Below are 15,860 nucleotides of genomic sequence, written 5' to 3' on the forward strand. Positions count from 1 at the left end.
CACACGAGAGGTGCTAGTCCTACCTGAGCACTCCACATACCCCTTAGCAAGGATATTGAAAGACACTGACAAGTTGGAACAAATCCAGAGGAGAGAGGCTGATAGGATGAATAGACACAAAATTATGCTACCTGGGCATTGTATGAAGGAATGAGGAATGTTCTGCCCGGAGAAGAGAAGAAAGTTTTGTTCAATTATTTGGAAGGTTTTCCTGAGGAAGAAATATTAGATTTATTTTTTTTTACCTCAAAGAACAAAACCAAGAGCAGTGGGTAGAAGTTGAAGAGAGGCAGATTTTGGCTCAATAAAAGAAACAATTTCCTAACAATTAGAGCTGCATAAAAACACAATGATATACCATGGGAGGTACTGAGTCTCCCTGTAACTGAATGGCTTAGTTCGGGGCTAGATTCTGTGATTTTATGAAAATATCAGATAAGTAAGCCAACAGCTTGTGGATTTTCTAATCAAGAGTTTCCAACATCAGTGAAATCATTGGAGGACTGAATAGTCAAGTATTACCCTTTTGGGAGCTATGCTACTGCCTTATTCTTTCCAGGAAAAGAACATGACACCCTGTAAGATGCACTGTCAAACACACAAATGCACAAATATATCATGGACCAGGTGGCCTGACCTTGCTTATCCATCAACAGCCTTTGCCACACCTGTGAGGGTCTATCTGTTCAAATATCTTTCTCTGCTAGACTGTCCAAAGTCTTCTAAGTCCTTGGGTGCAGCCTTTTGATTGAGCCCAAGTCTTACAGAACAAATCCTTTTATAAAGGGGATTTATATCCATTTGTTCTATGAAGTTTGGATTCAAAGGGCTGCACTTGAGGATGTAGAGGGCCACATGTGGCCTCGAGGCCGCAGGTTCCCCACCTCTGGTCTAGAATGAAGTTAGTGAGCAGCGAGGACACATTCTTATAGTAGTATGTCTGTATTGTGAATGAATGAATGAATGAATGAATGAATGAATGAATGAATGAATGAAACAGCATTTATTAAATGCTTACTATGTGCAAAGCTTTATGTGCTCATGTGCATACTTCAGAAGACTTGGTATCTGTTAGTATGGGTACACCATGCCCGTTACAAACCCTCCAACCTAATACATAGTCATGAGCTGGTATGACCAAATCATCACCTTGAAGTGAACTCACTGGTCATGAGCTTCTGACCATTTCGCTATGCTGATGTTCATTGGGATGAATAGTCATCACCAGTGTCAGACTCTAACTCTTTCCAGCTTGGTCACACCATTTCTTTGACCTGCCTTCCACTGACCTAGCCTTTGAGAATGCAGTCTCAAGGCCCTGGTTTGATGAAGCATTGGGGCAGGGCTTTAGTCAAGGATATTACATAATATAAAGGTCAGTAAAAATAAGCTTAGTTTGAAAAATCATAGGAGCTGGAAGGACAAGGAAGTCTTGTCATAGGCAAGGAAGCTGATGCCCAGAACATTCCAAGGTCACACAGCTAATTAATGGCAGAATTTGGACTAGAACCCGGGTCTTCTGATGCTCAGTCCAATGCTCTTTCTATTAATCCACTGTCTAGTCTTCTCTAATCTCTCAATATGTCCAGCTTTAATGATTCTGGGTGGTACATACTGACAAGTTTCAATGTTTGTAACACAACCCTTAAAATAAAAAAGTAGAAAAATAGCTTAGATTTGGAGGTGTAAATGTGATGCATTCTTCTGGTGGAGGATTTCTACTGAAAGGGAGTAAAGTAGAAAAAAAAGTGCTAGATTTGGATCTGAGGGAAGGGTCAAGTCACTTTAACTTTAATCTTCATTTCCTCATCTATCAAGTAACAGAGCTGGATAGACAATCTCTAAGGATCCTTCTGTGATTAATGATCTATGTATGGCTCTATCACCTAAATACTAATCCTGGCTCTGTCACTAGCCATTCAGACAAGTCTCACCCTCTCTGGGTCTCAGATTATTTACCTCTAAAATGGTGATAATCATATCTGATCCATGTATTGTGAAGGGCTATTTTGAAAGTCAAATGAGGTCACTCAGAACACTGGTGGGGCCTTAAATTCAGTAGATACAATATTCATTGGTTGATTGATAGAGAATACTGTGCACTCATAATCCTGGCATTATTAATGATGATGATAGTGACAAGAGAAGAAAAATAAACCTGGCTTGACGATTTATGGAAAATGAATGAGTCCGCTGCAGCCACACTGAGCAAGACTTGGTATATTCATAAAAATGTCTGTGTTGATGGAGGACAGCAAACAAAACCTCCTGTTCTAGAAAACAGAGAAAAAAACCCCAAACTGTGTTTCCTAGGGTGATTAAAAACCCCATGAGGGTTATATTTCCTAACTATGACACTGCCCGCGCTTCCAACTTGGGAAGTGAAATGAAAAGCCTAGATTGCTTCATCAGTCTCTTCTGCTCCTGGATTGTAGCAAACACACCAAATTATTTTGGATAAAATTATCATGCCTCCATTGTCTCCCCTTACACCTTCCAGAATGAAGACTGTCCTGTGTCCTGGCTGTAAAAGGCCATTTATAACTAACTGATAGTGGCATATGAGCCCTTCCTCACTGGAATGGAACTCAGCGTTATGATGACCAGACAGGCTATAATTCTGCAACAGTCATTGGCCACAGTCCCCACGTTTAGCCTCTATCCAGAAGGCAGAAATGCTGAAAGCTAGGAGGATTGTGTGCCAACAGGGTGTAGCAGTTGCCAGGTACCAGTAGAAGCAGAATTAAAGCCTTCATAATCACTCCACTTCCCTCAAACTCTGAGTCAGATTGTTCCAGGCAAAGTAAGGCACTAAATAATTGATATTTACATTGCACATTAAACTTTCCATACATCATTATCTTTTGTGAGCCTTACAATTTCACTATAAGTAGGTACTGTAGGTAGTATTATCCCCATTTTACAGAATGGCAAACTAGATTTGATTAAGGAGCTTTCCTGTGGTCACATAAATACTAAATATGGGAGGTAGGATTTGAATTCAAGGCTTTTTGACCCCAAGTCTAGCATTTTGTCCTCTCTAATAGAATTGTAGGCTCTCAGAGGTTGAGGAAACTCTGTCTTGTCTTGCCCAATCCCTACATAAATTGTGAATCTTCTCTATAATATCCCTGACTAATAGTCATCTAGCCTTTACTTGAAGACTCCCAGTGAAGGGGATCTCACTACCTATTGGAACAGCATATTCTTACATTGATTATTTCAGGACAATAGGTCATCATCATTTAGTAGATGGTTTTAATTATAGCCTAGGGTATTCAATCTGTCAATCAAATGGAGGTAAAAATAGTTGAATGTGTTTTTTCTCCTCCAGGAACAGAGTGGCAAGATTAGGTGGAGCCAGGGGTATGCTAGAGCCAGCTTAGACCAACTTGGAGATCCAAATATTAAATTTTTAGTGTAAGCATTTACAACTTGGAAATCATCAAACACTATAAATCAGAGCTTGAGTTCTTGTTTTGTTGATTTTCTAGGTTTAAAAGAATTATGGAAAACGTTAATGCAGATTAAACTTTAAAATGTGTGTAATTAATTTTTTTTCTTGAGAGCTGGTTATTAAACATTTTATAGTAGCACACTTTTGGGTATAGCATCAATAAGGAAAGTTATATATTTTAGTATTATTGTTATTGTTAATAACAATAGCTAGAATTTAAACAGCACTTTGAGGTTTACAAAATGCTTTACAAATATCTCATTTTATCCTTATAAAACTCCAGAAGGTAGGTGCTATTATTATTCCATTTTAAAGATCAGTAAACTGAGGCTGACAGAAGTTGAGGGACTTGCCCAGGGTCACAAAACCAGTCAATCTGAGATCAGATTTAAACCCAAGACTTCCTGACTTTAGGTCCAGCATGCTATTCATCCACTGCACTATCTAGTTATGATTTTACATAACACAAATTTAGTTCTCTCTATTAAGCCAGAGAGAGCTAGGAGGCTCAGTGGATAAAGTGTTGGTCCTGGAGTCAGGAGGACCTGAGTTCAAATTTGATCTCAGACACTTACTAGCTGTGTGACCCTGGGCAAGTCATTTAACCTCTGTTTGCCTTGATCTACTGGAGAAGGACATGGCAAACCACTCCAGTATCTTTGCCATGAAAACCCCACGGACAGCGTTAGTGTGTTATGGTCCATGGGGTCATGGTGAGTCAGACACAACTGAACAATAAATAAGGCAGCAGCTGCCCTTGTCACAAGTAATAACCTATGATGATCAACAACCTTATGATTTGTAAATTACACACATCAGAACCTAGGATAGTATCATTTTTACAGTTTTTTTGGTAGGCATTTCAGGGCAGGGGGCAGGGAAGGAAGTAGTTCCACATAGTGGCAAGAGAGGTAGGGATGGTTTGTATCTTAAACTGATAACAAAATTTGCATGACCTATTATTGCCTATGACTCTGGGCAGACATGAGATAGAGTGAGACCACAGATGGGGTTAACTATAATGACTGAAGAGATGGGGTGGAACACAGAGAGCACTGCTTTGTATGGACAGACTAAAATGAGTAGGAATTATCAGTCTGACAGGCAGTGACTGAGATGGACTGGGAGCAAAGCTCATAAAATCATGACGATTATGTTTAGGATGAGCACAGAATTCTTACCCAATCCCAAATACTGGAACTGGGGGATAACCCTTTGGAAATGGAAAGAAGTCAATATAGGTCATAAAAGGAAGTCCTACCCCTTATAGTTTGGAGAATTCATTATTCAAGAGTTTAATAGGATGAAATGACAAATAAGTTCTTAAAAGATTTTAGATTTGTGGATATTAGAATTAAAATATTATTAAGGTAAGATAAACCATAGAATTTTGTATTTGGAAGGATTTTAGAGTTCATCTGGTTCTATTCCCTAATTTTATAGATAAGGAAACTGAGGTCCAGAGAGATTAAATGTTTTACCTCAAGCAATACAGCCACCTGATATCAGGGATAGGACTAGAATACGGGTTTTCTAACACATTTTAGCTAAGTGGTGCAGCGGATAGAGCATTGGCCCTAAAGTCAGGAAAAGGAGTTCAAATCCAACCTCAGACACTAGCTGTGTGACCCTGGGCAAGTCACTTAATCCTGTTTGCCTCAGTTTCCTCACATGTAAAATGAGAAGGAAATGGCAAACCACTCCAGTATCTTCACCAAGAAGACCCCAAACAGGGTCACAAAAGAGTTGGACATGACTGAAACGACTGAAGAGTAACAAACTTTCAGTTTGGTCCTCTTTCTAAGATACCACAGATATATGATCACAGGCTCGTAGGCCCATAGATTTAGAACTGGATGGGGCCTGAGGGGTCATCTAAGCCTACTCCGTCATTTTACAGAAGAGGAAACTGAGGCCCAGAGAAATTAAGTAACTTTTTCAAAGTTACTCAGGTAACTTTGCATTGGTAGAACCAATACTTAAACCCAAATTGTGTGCTTTTTTTTTTTCTGTATTGTACCACAAGTATCTACATCTAATATCTTGAGATTGATGTCTGTATGGTTACTACTTCTTCCTCTAGCATATTCCGTGTGTCTACAATACCAGCTAGGTGGTATAGTGTTAGAAAGCTGGGCTTTAAGTCAGAAGTCCTGAGTTCAAATTCTACCTCAGGCACTTAGTAGCTGTATAAGCCTGGGCAAATTATTTAATCTCTGCCTTGCTTTAGTGTCCTAACTTGTAAAATGAGGCTAATAATAGCACCTTCCTTTTATGGCTGTGAGGAACAAATGAAATAACATATATAAAGTACTTTGTGAATCTGAAAAGTACTATATACATGCTAGTTATTATTATTATTATATTTAGAACTTGAATATTGGCCTGGATGGGCCATGGGTTTGACTCTGGATGAGAACTTAATATTCTTTTGAAAAGCAGTGTTACCAAGAAGAGAGAAGGAGAGAGAGAGAGAGAGAGAGAGAGAGAGAGAGAGAGAGAGTGAGCGAGAGAGCGAGAGAGAGAGCAAGAGCGAGCTGGAAGGTTATTGAGTCATTTAACCTCTTAATACCTTAATTTCCTCATGTGTAAAATGAGGTCAATAATACATGGTCTACCTTCCTCACAGTGATCATTGTGAGGACCAAAGGAGGTAATGAGATATAGCACTTTATAACCTATACATAATTAATTTGAAATTATTTGTCATAAAGTTTGTGTTTTTTCGGGCTTAAGAAGAAAATGCTATTTAGTCATTTTTTAGCTGTGTCCTACTCTTTGTGACCTCATTTGAGGTTTTCTTGACAAAGATACTGCAGTAGTTTGCCATTTCCTTCCCCAGATCATTTTACAGACGAGGAAACTAAGGCAAATAGGGTTAATTGACTTACCCAGAGTCATACTGCTAGTAAGTGTCTGAGGCCAGATTTGAACCCAGGAAGATGAGTCTTCCTGACTCCACGCCTGCCACGCTATCCTCTGGGCCACCTAGCTTCCCAAAGAAGGCAAATAGTTTGCTAGATCTAGAAAACATGGGGCAACCCAAATTTCTCCATAGCTAGTAACATATATTAAAAATCATAGAATTCAGAATTAGAAAGAACCTCAGAGACTATTTATTTAACCTCTCTCTTACACAGTGCAAAAATTCTTTCTACAGAACCCTGACCATTGGTCATCCTTCCTCCCGCCTGGATTCTTCCAGCAATGGAGAATTTCCTCTCTCAAAAAACAGTCCATTCTATTGTTAAAGAGCTTAAGTCTTTAGAACTTAGGTCTGTCCTATGATGAGCAAAATAAAATTAGGTCTACTGGTCTTCATTGTGTCTTCTGAAGCAGTACAGAGCAAGCGCTTTTCTTCTGTAAACCAACTCTTCAAACACATGAAGATAGCTGTCATCTCCCCTTTGTTCCCCTCCATCCCTCTCCTTTCCAGGACAAGTTCCTCAAGTTCTTTCTGCCACTGTTATCATGACATGGTTTCTAGACCACTTACAATGCTAGCTGTGAGAGGATCAATATCTACCAAGATTCTCCTCCTCACTGTCACCACCCAATGGGAATGAGTCCAGATCCCTGCCTCCTTTGAGGCAGAATCCTCATCATTTATGGCCATAAAGATTCCACCCACCCGAAATCAGGGCCCCCTCCAACTTGGTGGATGTCTGAAGACCACTTGAATTACCATACCCTGCCTTGCTTGTCAGTCACAAGCTTCCATATGGAGACAAGAGGGGCCGTGCCTATAGAAACTAAGTGGCACTGTATCCCTGATGCATAGCTTACTAGGTTAGGCTACATTAACCTCATTTTGATAACTGTTCAATCACTTATGAGTGTATCATTTCATGTTCAAATCAAACCTGAACTAATAGGATATTGGAATCAGGTCCATCCCTAATATTGGCTATTCTTCCCTGGATATGTTCCAATTTGTCAATATACCTCACAAAATATGATTCATGAATCAAACACAACTCACCAGATATTGTCTGACCAGCACAGAGTATAGACGGCCTACTGGTTCCCATACTCTGAACATTACTTCAATACGTTGATGGTTCAGTGATCTTACTCATATGGGTACTCTCTCCAGGGGTACAGATTAGAAGCCGTCTATACCTTCTCATATTACATGCCTCTTGTCCATATCATCCAATAAGTTCTCTATAGAAAGTCCATCCAACTTGCTTGGAGCCCTCTACATTTCTGATTATTAATATTACATGAATGTCACTGGCTATGTACCAGTTCTCTCTTGCTGCTCACCTATGCTCACCAGGCTCCCATGTCTCTGATCACAGTCTTTCTTCCACATCTTCATGATTCTTCATTGGTAACATGTTAGAGTTTATTCATGTTTCCATTACTCTTTAGGTTCCCTGCAATTTTAATTCCTTGGAGACTTTGGCATTCCATAACTCACAGTCACATAACATCACCAGAAGAATAATGATGCTAAAATCCCTTTGTTTCAGAATGAAGCTTCGGGCCATTAAACACTAAGCAATTTGCCAAAGTCCTTCCCACTCTTGTCCTGAATTTTGGGTCCAATTCAGTGACAGTGACACTGTGCATGAGAGAACAGCTCTTCGGGTTATCTGCTAAATTACCTGTCACAGTTTGAATAATTAGCATTCTTATTCCCTTAGCTTTTCCTATGTGTATTATCAGGCTGGATTCTTTTGAGTGATCAAGAATTTAATTTAGGATGTTCTACAATGTTTTGGGTCTGGATGTAATCAACCCAATGTCTTCTGAACATAGGAGTATTGGGGAGGACTTCACCATGGAGCAAGAGTTCTTAGCCCAGGGTTTGTCATGTTACTTTAAAATTTTTTTTATAATTTTATTTCAATATAATTGGTTTCCTTTGTAATTCTATGTATTTTATTTCATGCATTTAAAATCATTATTCTGAGAAGGGGTCCATAGGCTTCACCAGACTGCCAAATGGGTCTACCCCCCCCCCACACAAGCTAAGCATATCTACAAGGAACCCTTCTTCCATTTGGACTTTGCAATCTTAGATTTCATTATTTTTCTCAATAATCACTTTACAATGTTGACTCATTTCAACCTTGTGATGAAATGGAATCTTCAGATCTTTTTCACATGAACTGCTGCTAGGCCTGGTCTGCTCATACTTTTACAAATGAATAAAAAAAAGGACCTTACATACACGGGCTTTACATTTATCCCTTTAAAGTTGTTGTTATTTTGATTTAAGCCCAGTGTCCAACCTGCTGACACGGTTTTGAATTTTCATGGTGGTAACCTTCTCTCATCTTTTTTTTTAATTGTAAATTTGATAAACCACTCTTCTGTGTTGTTTTTTTTTTTTTACAAGTGGTTAATAAAAATGTTCCACATGATTGATTCAAGGACAGAGCTTTATGTCACTCAAGAGACCACCCTTCAGACTGATCAATACACTCCAGTTATTGTTGTATAGCAAGTGCAAATCTAAATCTATAGGCAATTAGGGTCTGGAGCCAGAAAGATCTGAGTTCAAACCCAGCCTGAGATACTTTCTAGCTGTGTGACCCTGGGCAAGTCACTTAACCTCTGTTTGCCTCAATTTTCTCAACTGTAAAATGCAGATTTTTTTTTAACAGCATTTACCTCTCAAGGTTGTGAAGATTAAATTAGATATTTGTAAAGCGCTTAGCAGGGTGCCTAGCACCTAGGACGTTCTACATAAATGTTTATTCCTTTCTCCTTCTTCCTAAACAATTGGATTATCATCCAGCTCTCATTGTAATGTCTAATCTACCTGTCCATTTCAGTTCAACAAACAGCACATTTTCCCCCTCAATCTTCTGGCTGAAATCAAGACTCCCCCCTGTGCCTATGCCATTCTTCTGAGTTACTAACATAACGATTCTATCTAAAAAAGCAAGCTATTTCAGCTCGACTTGTCCTTGGTAGATCCATATCCACCCTGGTTCTGACAGCATAGGCCAGAGTCTTAAGAAAGCCTGCGGGCTTTAATTCAGGATTAGCCATTAGGAAGTCCACACGTAGTTTCGACACATCTAAGGTATTAACTTATCTTCTGCATTTTGATGGGAGAAAAAGCAAACTCAAAAAGCAAAACTCGAAAAGCAAACTCACTAGAAAAATTAAAACCAGGTTTTCTGGATCACAAGAAAGTGCTGTATGTTTTTATGCATAGGGGCCTCTGGACCACCGTTACTCTTTCCCCACAGCCAGCCTCTCCTATTAGCATGGTGATAATGCCATTACTGATCCACAACTGAAGAGTCTCTAGTCCTTTGTGGTGAAAGTTATAGGTGTGTGAATAACCCATCCCTCCTCCCATCACATCTTTTAGTACAATAATATACTTGAGAAAGAAGACACTTTACAGCCAGAGTGATTAGATCAGAAGGATAGGTTCATTGATCTTTCTAAATCATATCTGGCCTTTGGTAACTGTAGTTAGGCTGAACTTGGAGCATAGATAGAAACCATGATCTCACATGTGACCTGGCCAGACAAGAAATTGGCTGAAAAGTAACTTTGGGTGGAATGCAAAGTATGACCCTGACACTATGGATATGTGGGGTTGCAATGGGAGCATTAAGCAGACAATGCTTCTGAAGTTATTTAAGCTGAAGAAACATCATGCATGCCTCTATTCGTCATGGGTGCCTGGACTGGGTAGGATTAACTTCACTCTCCCTTTCTTCTGGGCAGTAGTACAAAGCAGAAAACACCTTTTTCCCCTCTTGTGTCTCCGTTGTCTTTGTTGTACAAATAGATCTGAGCTGTGAGTTGGTTCCCAACTTTCAGGTCCAATTTCTGGCATTGGGATTCTAGTTTGAATCCTTTGGTAAAAGGGAGGTTAGGTTGTATCTGAATCTTTAGGGTTAGTGATAAAGGGTAGAGTCATAATTTATAGATAATATTTTCAATAGAGATGCATTTTGGTATTAGGCTAGGAAATATGAGTGTATTTTATTTGGGATGGAGGCTTTGGTGTTATTGACAGTGTTTTATTAGACAACTGCAGATTATACCTAGGATTTTAGGAAACTGACTAAAAAGAAAGGATCCTCATAATGGCATCCTTCTGATTCTCCTATTGAAGAAGGGCTAAAATTTAAGGTTCCAGTGGCCCAACTTCTACCTTCCCTCTTTCTGTTACAGTATAGCGCTGGTGGGTAATGAAGAGGCTGAGATAATTCGGATATATCCTCTGGGGGCAGAGTAGAGAAGCACAGACTCTTGGGGTTGGACAGGACCTCAAATGTGAGAGAAAGAAGTAGGGGGGCATAAAGGAAAAGAAGGAAAAAGGAGAGGGAAACTGGGAGAGAAGGAAGGAAGAAATGAAAGGGAAAGAAAGGAAAGAAGGAAGGGAAGGAGAGAAGGGAAAGAGGGACGGAGAGAGGAAGGAAAGAAGAAAAAAACCCAAGTGTGTAGATTTGACCATGTAACCTTGAGAATCACCACACAGCTTGAGAGACATATCTATATCTACATCTATCTATTTATCTATCTGAACATTACCTCTGGTTTAATAACAATTGGGTGACAGCTTCTCATTAAACACACTTAAATGCTGGGGTTAGAAATACTGGAATCTAAAGAGACTATTTGTCAGATAAATTTGTAGTTAAGGTTGTGACTAGCAATCACCCAAGTTCTGATAATACAGTAAGTGTCCATGTATAGATAGCACAGCTCAGCTCTGGGCAGGTTCACCTTACCCCAAACCCTTGTTTACAAGAATCTGTGATGGTTTCCTTCCATAGCTGCTTTTTGCTAATTGCAGCCAAGTGTTCCCCATGTGATTTATCCCTGCTTCTCAGCTGTTGTGCCTGAACCTCACAGGCCTGTAATCAGGAGAAATCTTCTTTAAAATTCAAACGCAGCAAAATTCCTTCTTTTCACAGTCCAACATGGCTGAGCACTACCAGAACACTTTATTTTTTAAAGGACTGTATACTATTTGTCTGGAGTCTGAAAACAAAAGGAGGGGGGCATTTTTAAGTTTTGGAGAAAAGCATCCACTGATTCAGTGAGTGTAAAGCTTGGGTTTTAGGAAGACCTGGATTGCAGTGTTGACTCTGACATACACTACCTGCATGACCATGAGTATTAACCTTTCAATTCCCCAGGGCAAATCTCTAGAACAGAAGTAACAGATGAATTGCTGACCTGTATCAGTGGAGGGACTTCTTCACACTACTAACAATCCAGGCCCCAATTTTTTTTTTTTACAAAAAGGGAAGGGAGTTAGGGTCAATAAGGTGAGGAAGGGTAAAGGGTTAGGAAAGAGGCACTCCTCTCCACTTAGGTGAAGAATGTAGGGGGAATTGGTAAGAAAAAGAATGCCCTCCTTTCCATTATTATCATTTTCATGACCAAATGGAAAAGAGAGGCAAATCTTAGAGATACTTCTATCATCCTCTCATTGGTCACATACCTGAAATGAAAACCATTCTGGGAACACATTTCTCCCAGAACGCTACCAGACCATTAACCACTGTCACTCTCCATTAGTCATGCTTGGTGTCTCTTAATTTGTCCTCTGTCCCCTTTTCAAAAATGTTACTAGAATAGCAGACACTGAAAACACACACACTGGACAAGTCGTAAGTCCCTCTATATAGAGTTCCAGAATCCTTACTTTATTAATTCTTTCACTCACAACCTGCAGATGTCTCTGGAGTAATTAGCGACAGAATAGGGTTAATGTAGTTGCCTCATGGTGATGCTGATTCATTATGACTGATTGCTCATTTACATAGGTTATGCAAGTCTAATTAAGTGAAAACCCAAAAGGATAGCATGAGACATACCACATGTAGATATCTCTCTCTCCCCCACTTCATCTTCTTTCCACCATATTTCTAAAGGCTGCTGAGAACATTAGGATAGGCCTATTCCCCTTTAAATGTTTTGGTTCATTAAGACTGGGTATATAGAGGTAAAGTTTACAGATAATAACAACTTGCTATTCTTGGGAAAGAATAAATTAGGCTGGAGACTTGGGGCTAATTTATACCTCCCTATTCCCTTTCTTCAAAGGAGACCTGTGTACATCAGAATGATTGCTGTCGGCAAGTGCCTTTCTCCAGGGCTTGTACTTAGAGTAAATGTGCGTCCCTACTTTTACAAAAGTCCAATGAACAAAAATTTGAATCAGCAAGACAGAATAAAGGAGAGCATAATTCAGAGAGGAAGTCCTGTTGATTCTTCCTTTGAAATTGTTCTTTCATTTCCAGTCAGTTCCTTCTTTTTCATCCCCACTGCCACCTCCAGGCACTTTGCCTAGAATACTTTCCCATGATAACCGGTCTCCCAGCTTCTATTCTCTCACTTATTCAGATTTCATCTTTCTAAATCACTTTCATCATGATACTCCCTTGACTGGAAAACTCTAGTAGTTCACTATATAGGAGTATTACAGGACAAAGTTCAAACTATTTAGGCTAGAATTCAGGACTTTCTGTAATTTTGTTGTGTCCTATTATCAGAACTTAGCTTCTGTTACTCCCAACATACATCTTTCACCAGCCAAGCCAGCTTCTCCACTGTCCTTGGAAGATGAAATGCTTATTCCTAGCTCAAAGCTGTTCCCTTCTTTTAGAATGTCCATTTTTCTTCCTCTGTACTTAGCCAAATCCCATGCGGACATCAAGGCCTGGGTAGAAGCCCAAGTCTTCTATAATGCCTCCCATAATTATTCTAGCCCACAGCAGTCTCCTCCTCTCAATGACCAATATGCATTATATCTATCACTCATTTAAGGATTTCATCACAATATACTCTTACTTAACTATTTCTTGTTTGCATGTTGTTTCCCCATTTAACTTGTAGAAGGCAGGCTGCAACATTTTAGTGCCTATCATAGTGCGAGGCAATCTTTTTCTTTATTTTATTTTTTTCATTCTAGACTGATGATTTCACTAGTGTGGAAAGATTTTTGCATAGAAATACCAATGCACATTATATAGGGGGAGGGGGGAGATTTGTAAAGGGTTTTTTTTAGTATTTAAATAATTCTGTCAATATAATTGGTTTTCTTTGCAAACCTATATATTTTATTTTATATATTTAAAAGCATTATTTTGAGAAGAGGTTCACAATCTTCACCAAACTGCCAAATGGGTCCATGGCACACAAAAAGGTTATGAACTCTTGTCTGAGTATTCCTTGGGGGCCACTGAGATGTCAAGTGACTTGCCCAAGATCACACAGTCAACAGTATCAGGGACAGGACTTAAAGCTAGGTCTTCTTGACTATGCCACTTTGCATCGTGTATCTCATCTCAGCCTTTACTATCACGTTGATGTTAAATATCTGATGATGAAATCAATCAATGAAATTTGGCTCATATAACTTTTGGAGAATACTGCTATTACATAAAGTGAGTTGTATAGAGTTTTGAAGTACCATTTTGCCCTTCTGAACGGCATCCTGAGCAAGAAGCTGGGAGATAGATGGGCAAATGATGCTAGCTTTTCTGGTGAGTTGCTATTGGTCTAAAAAAATCAATTAATTTTTCTTCATCTGCTTAATTTATCTAAAAAACTGCAGTAGGTTGCTTAGATACTATTTGTAAAAAAATGTTTTTGGCTTTTACTGACAAGGGATTATATCCACATAAGGCAGTCTCATCAACAGTGCGAAAACAACTCTCAGAAGTGTTTTCCCCCTCACCAATTATACTCCATTCCTAGACCATAAAGTGATCTTCCTATTCATTTGTGAAGCAGCAGAGTTAATTTCTCTACATGAGTATTTTAATAATTGTAGGCACATTCATTAAGTAGCACTTAAAAATGAAAATGTAGAAAACATTTAGGTCTACATTTCAAAGCCTATTCGGTTAAAATATGTCCCCAAGCCATTTCATCATAGCTTGCTATCTGAGATTAAAAAAAAATGGAGGAAAGACATTTTCATGATAAAACATAATATGAAAAGTAAACTAGACCTTCAGAGCAAAATTTGAAGAGAAAGGTGGAAAATCTAGCCAGACTTCTGCTATTAAACAGAAAGGGAAAAAGAAATCTGTCTTATCTTTGTAAAATGGCATAAACTCAGGAAGGAAAACACTTTGGGATTTTCCCCATGAATACAAAAGCACACATTGACAGGTACAAACATGGAGAGGCTCCTTAGCTTCTTGTGGGAGACTGGTGGGTGTTACGTGTGTGCACGCTGATGCACAAATCCAGACCCCAAAGCAAGGGACTGATGTCCATGGAGATATCTCTACATTCTGAAGAACAATTGCCCAGGAGGGACAAATCTCAGTGTAGGACTGAACCATCCCTTGAAGGGAGGGGGTGACCCTGGGCCCTTGAAAGATAGTCTTTACTTACCCGTTAAATGGTTGGCAATTCTGGCAATGGGTTTAGGAGGCAGGGCAGGGGGCTGCTTGAGGAGGGGCAACTGTTTCACTGGGGTCTCCTCATGGTCTCCAGGGAAAGCAGCAGTTTTTTTGGGGGGAAGTAGCAGGACTGGCTTAGCTGAAGGATCTTGGGACAGGAGGGCTCCGGACTCACTGGCTGAGGGGCTTTCTTCAGACACTGGAGGGCACAACCACATTATACACACAACAACGTTACAAGCAAGGTAGCAGATACCAGCAGCATCCAGGACAAAAAACAGCACATTATGGACACATGTTATCAACACAACTAAGAGAAGAGAACATTGAACTTCATTATGCATACCTAGAAAACCAAGAAAAGAAAAACAAAGTGTTTTTGAAAGAAAGAGGAAGAGGGAGGATAATTAGAGAAAGAAGAAAAAAAGGAGCAAGAAAAAAGAGAGAGAACAAAGAAGAGAATGGAAAAGAGAATGAATATTTTCATAACACCATCAAAAAAGCTTCAGATTTCCATCTCTAGATTTAGAAATTCTTTGGATGCATTGCACTGGAGTCTGGCATCATCATACTGGTGGATGGTATGAACTAAACAATGAGGACACTTCTCAAACCCTAAGTCATTAGAGCTGCCTGTCTTTCCCTCTGGTCTGTTGATGCTTTCGGAAGACAATAGGACAAAGTGTAACTAGTATTGACTTGTTTTAGCCAATCATTCTTCTCCTCTCCTCACTTCTTTCCTCTCCTCTCCTCTGCCCCTGTCTCCTCCCTCCCTCTCTCTCTCTCTCTCTCTCTCTCTCTCTCTCTCTCTCTCTCTCTCTCTCTCTCTCTCTCTCTTGCTCTCTTCTCCTTCTCCTCTCTCCAGGGCTCTACAACTGCAGGTTATACTATTAGAACACAGAAGGGAGACTCAGCTAGGCATGTTGCACATCTCATGCCTGTGGAAGCCAGCTAGGGACATTCCTCTAGGACCACATACAGTGATGGCTGAATGTCATACACTAAGCTGGTAACTTAGATTCTCAAGGGGACCAATATGCCACCTGCTTGCT

General features: G+C 39.6%; 1 protein-coding gene across 9 annotated transcripts in view; it reads right to left on the reverse strand.

Annotated features, from left to right (window-relative positions):
• The window catches only part of PHACTR1 (phosphatase and actin regulator 1), a 655,396-nt gene that overhangs the window by 96,629 nt on the left and 542,907 nt on the right, over positions 1-15,860 (reverse strand). For 6 of the 9 annotated variants that reach the window (XM_078153594.1, XM_078153598.1, XM_078153595.1 and 3 more), the window contains one exon: positions 14,801-15,007. The exons of the other annotated variants lie outside the window; for them this stretch is intronic. In XM_078153594.1, coding sequence (XP_078009720.1) covers positions 14,801-15,007 — 207 coding nt within the window. The remainder of the gene's footprint in view (positions 1-14,800; positions 15,008-15,860) is intronic. 9 annotated transcript variants of the gene reach the window in all.

Source organism: Phascolarctos cinereus, unplaced genomic scaffold, assembly GCF_003287225.1.
Source record: "Phascolarctos cinereus isolate Bilbo 61053 unplaced genomic scaffold, phaCin_HiC Scaffold_4;HRSCAF=312, whole genome shotgun sequence".
NCBI classification, from domain to species: domain Eukaryota; kingdom Metazoa; phylum Chordata; class Mammalia; order Diprotodontia; family Phascolarctidae; genus Phascolarctos; species Phascolarctos cinereus.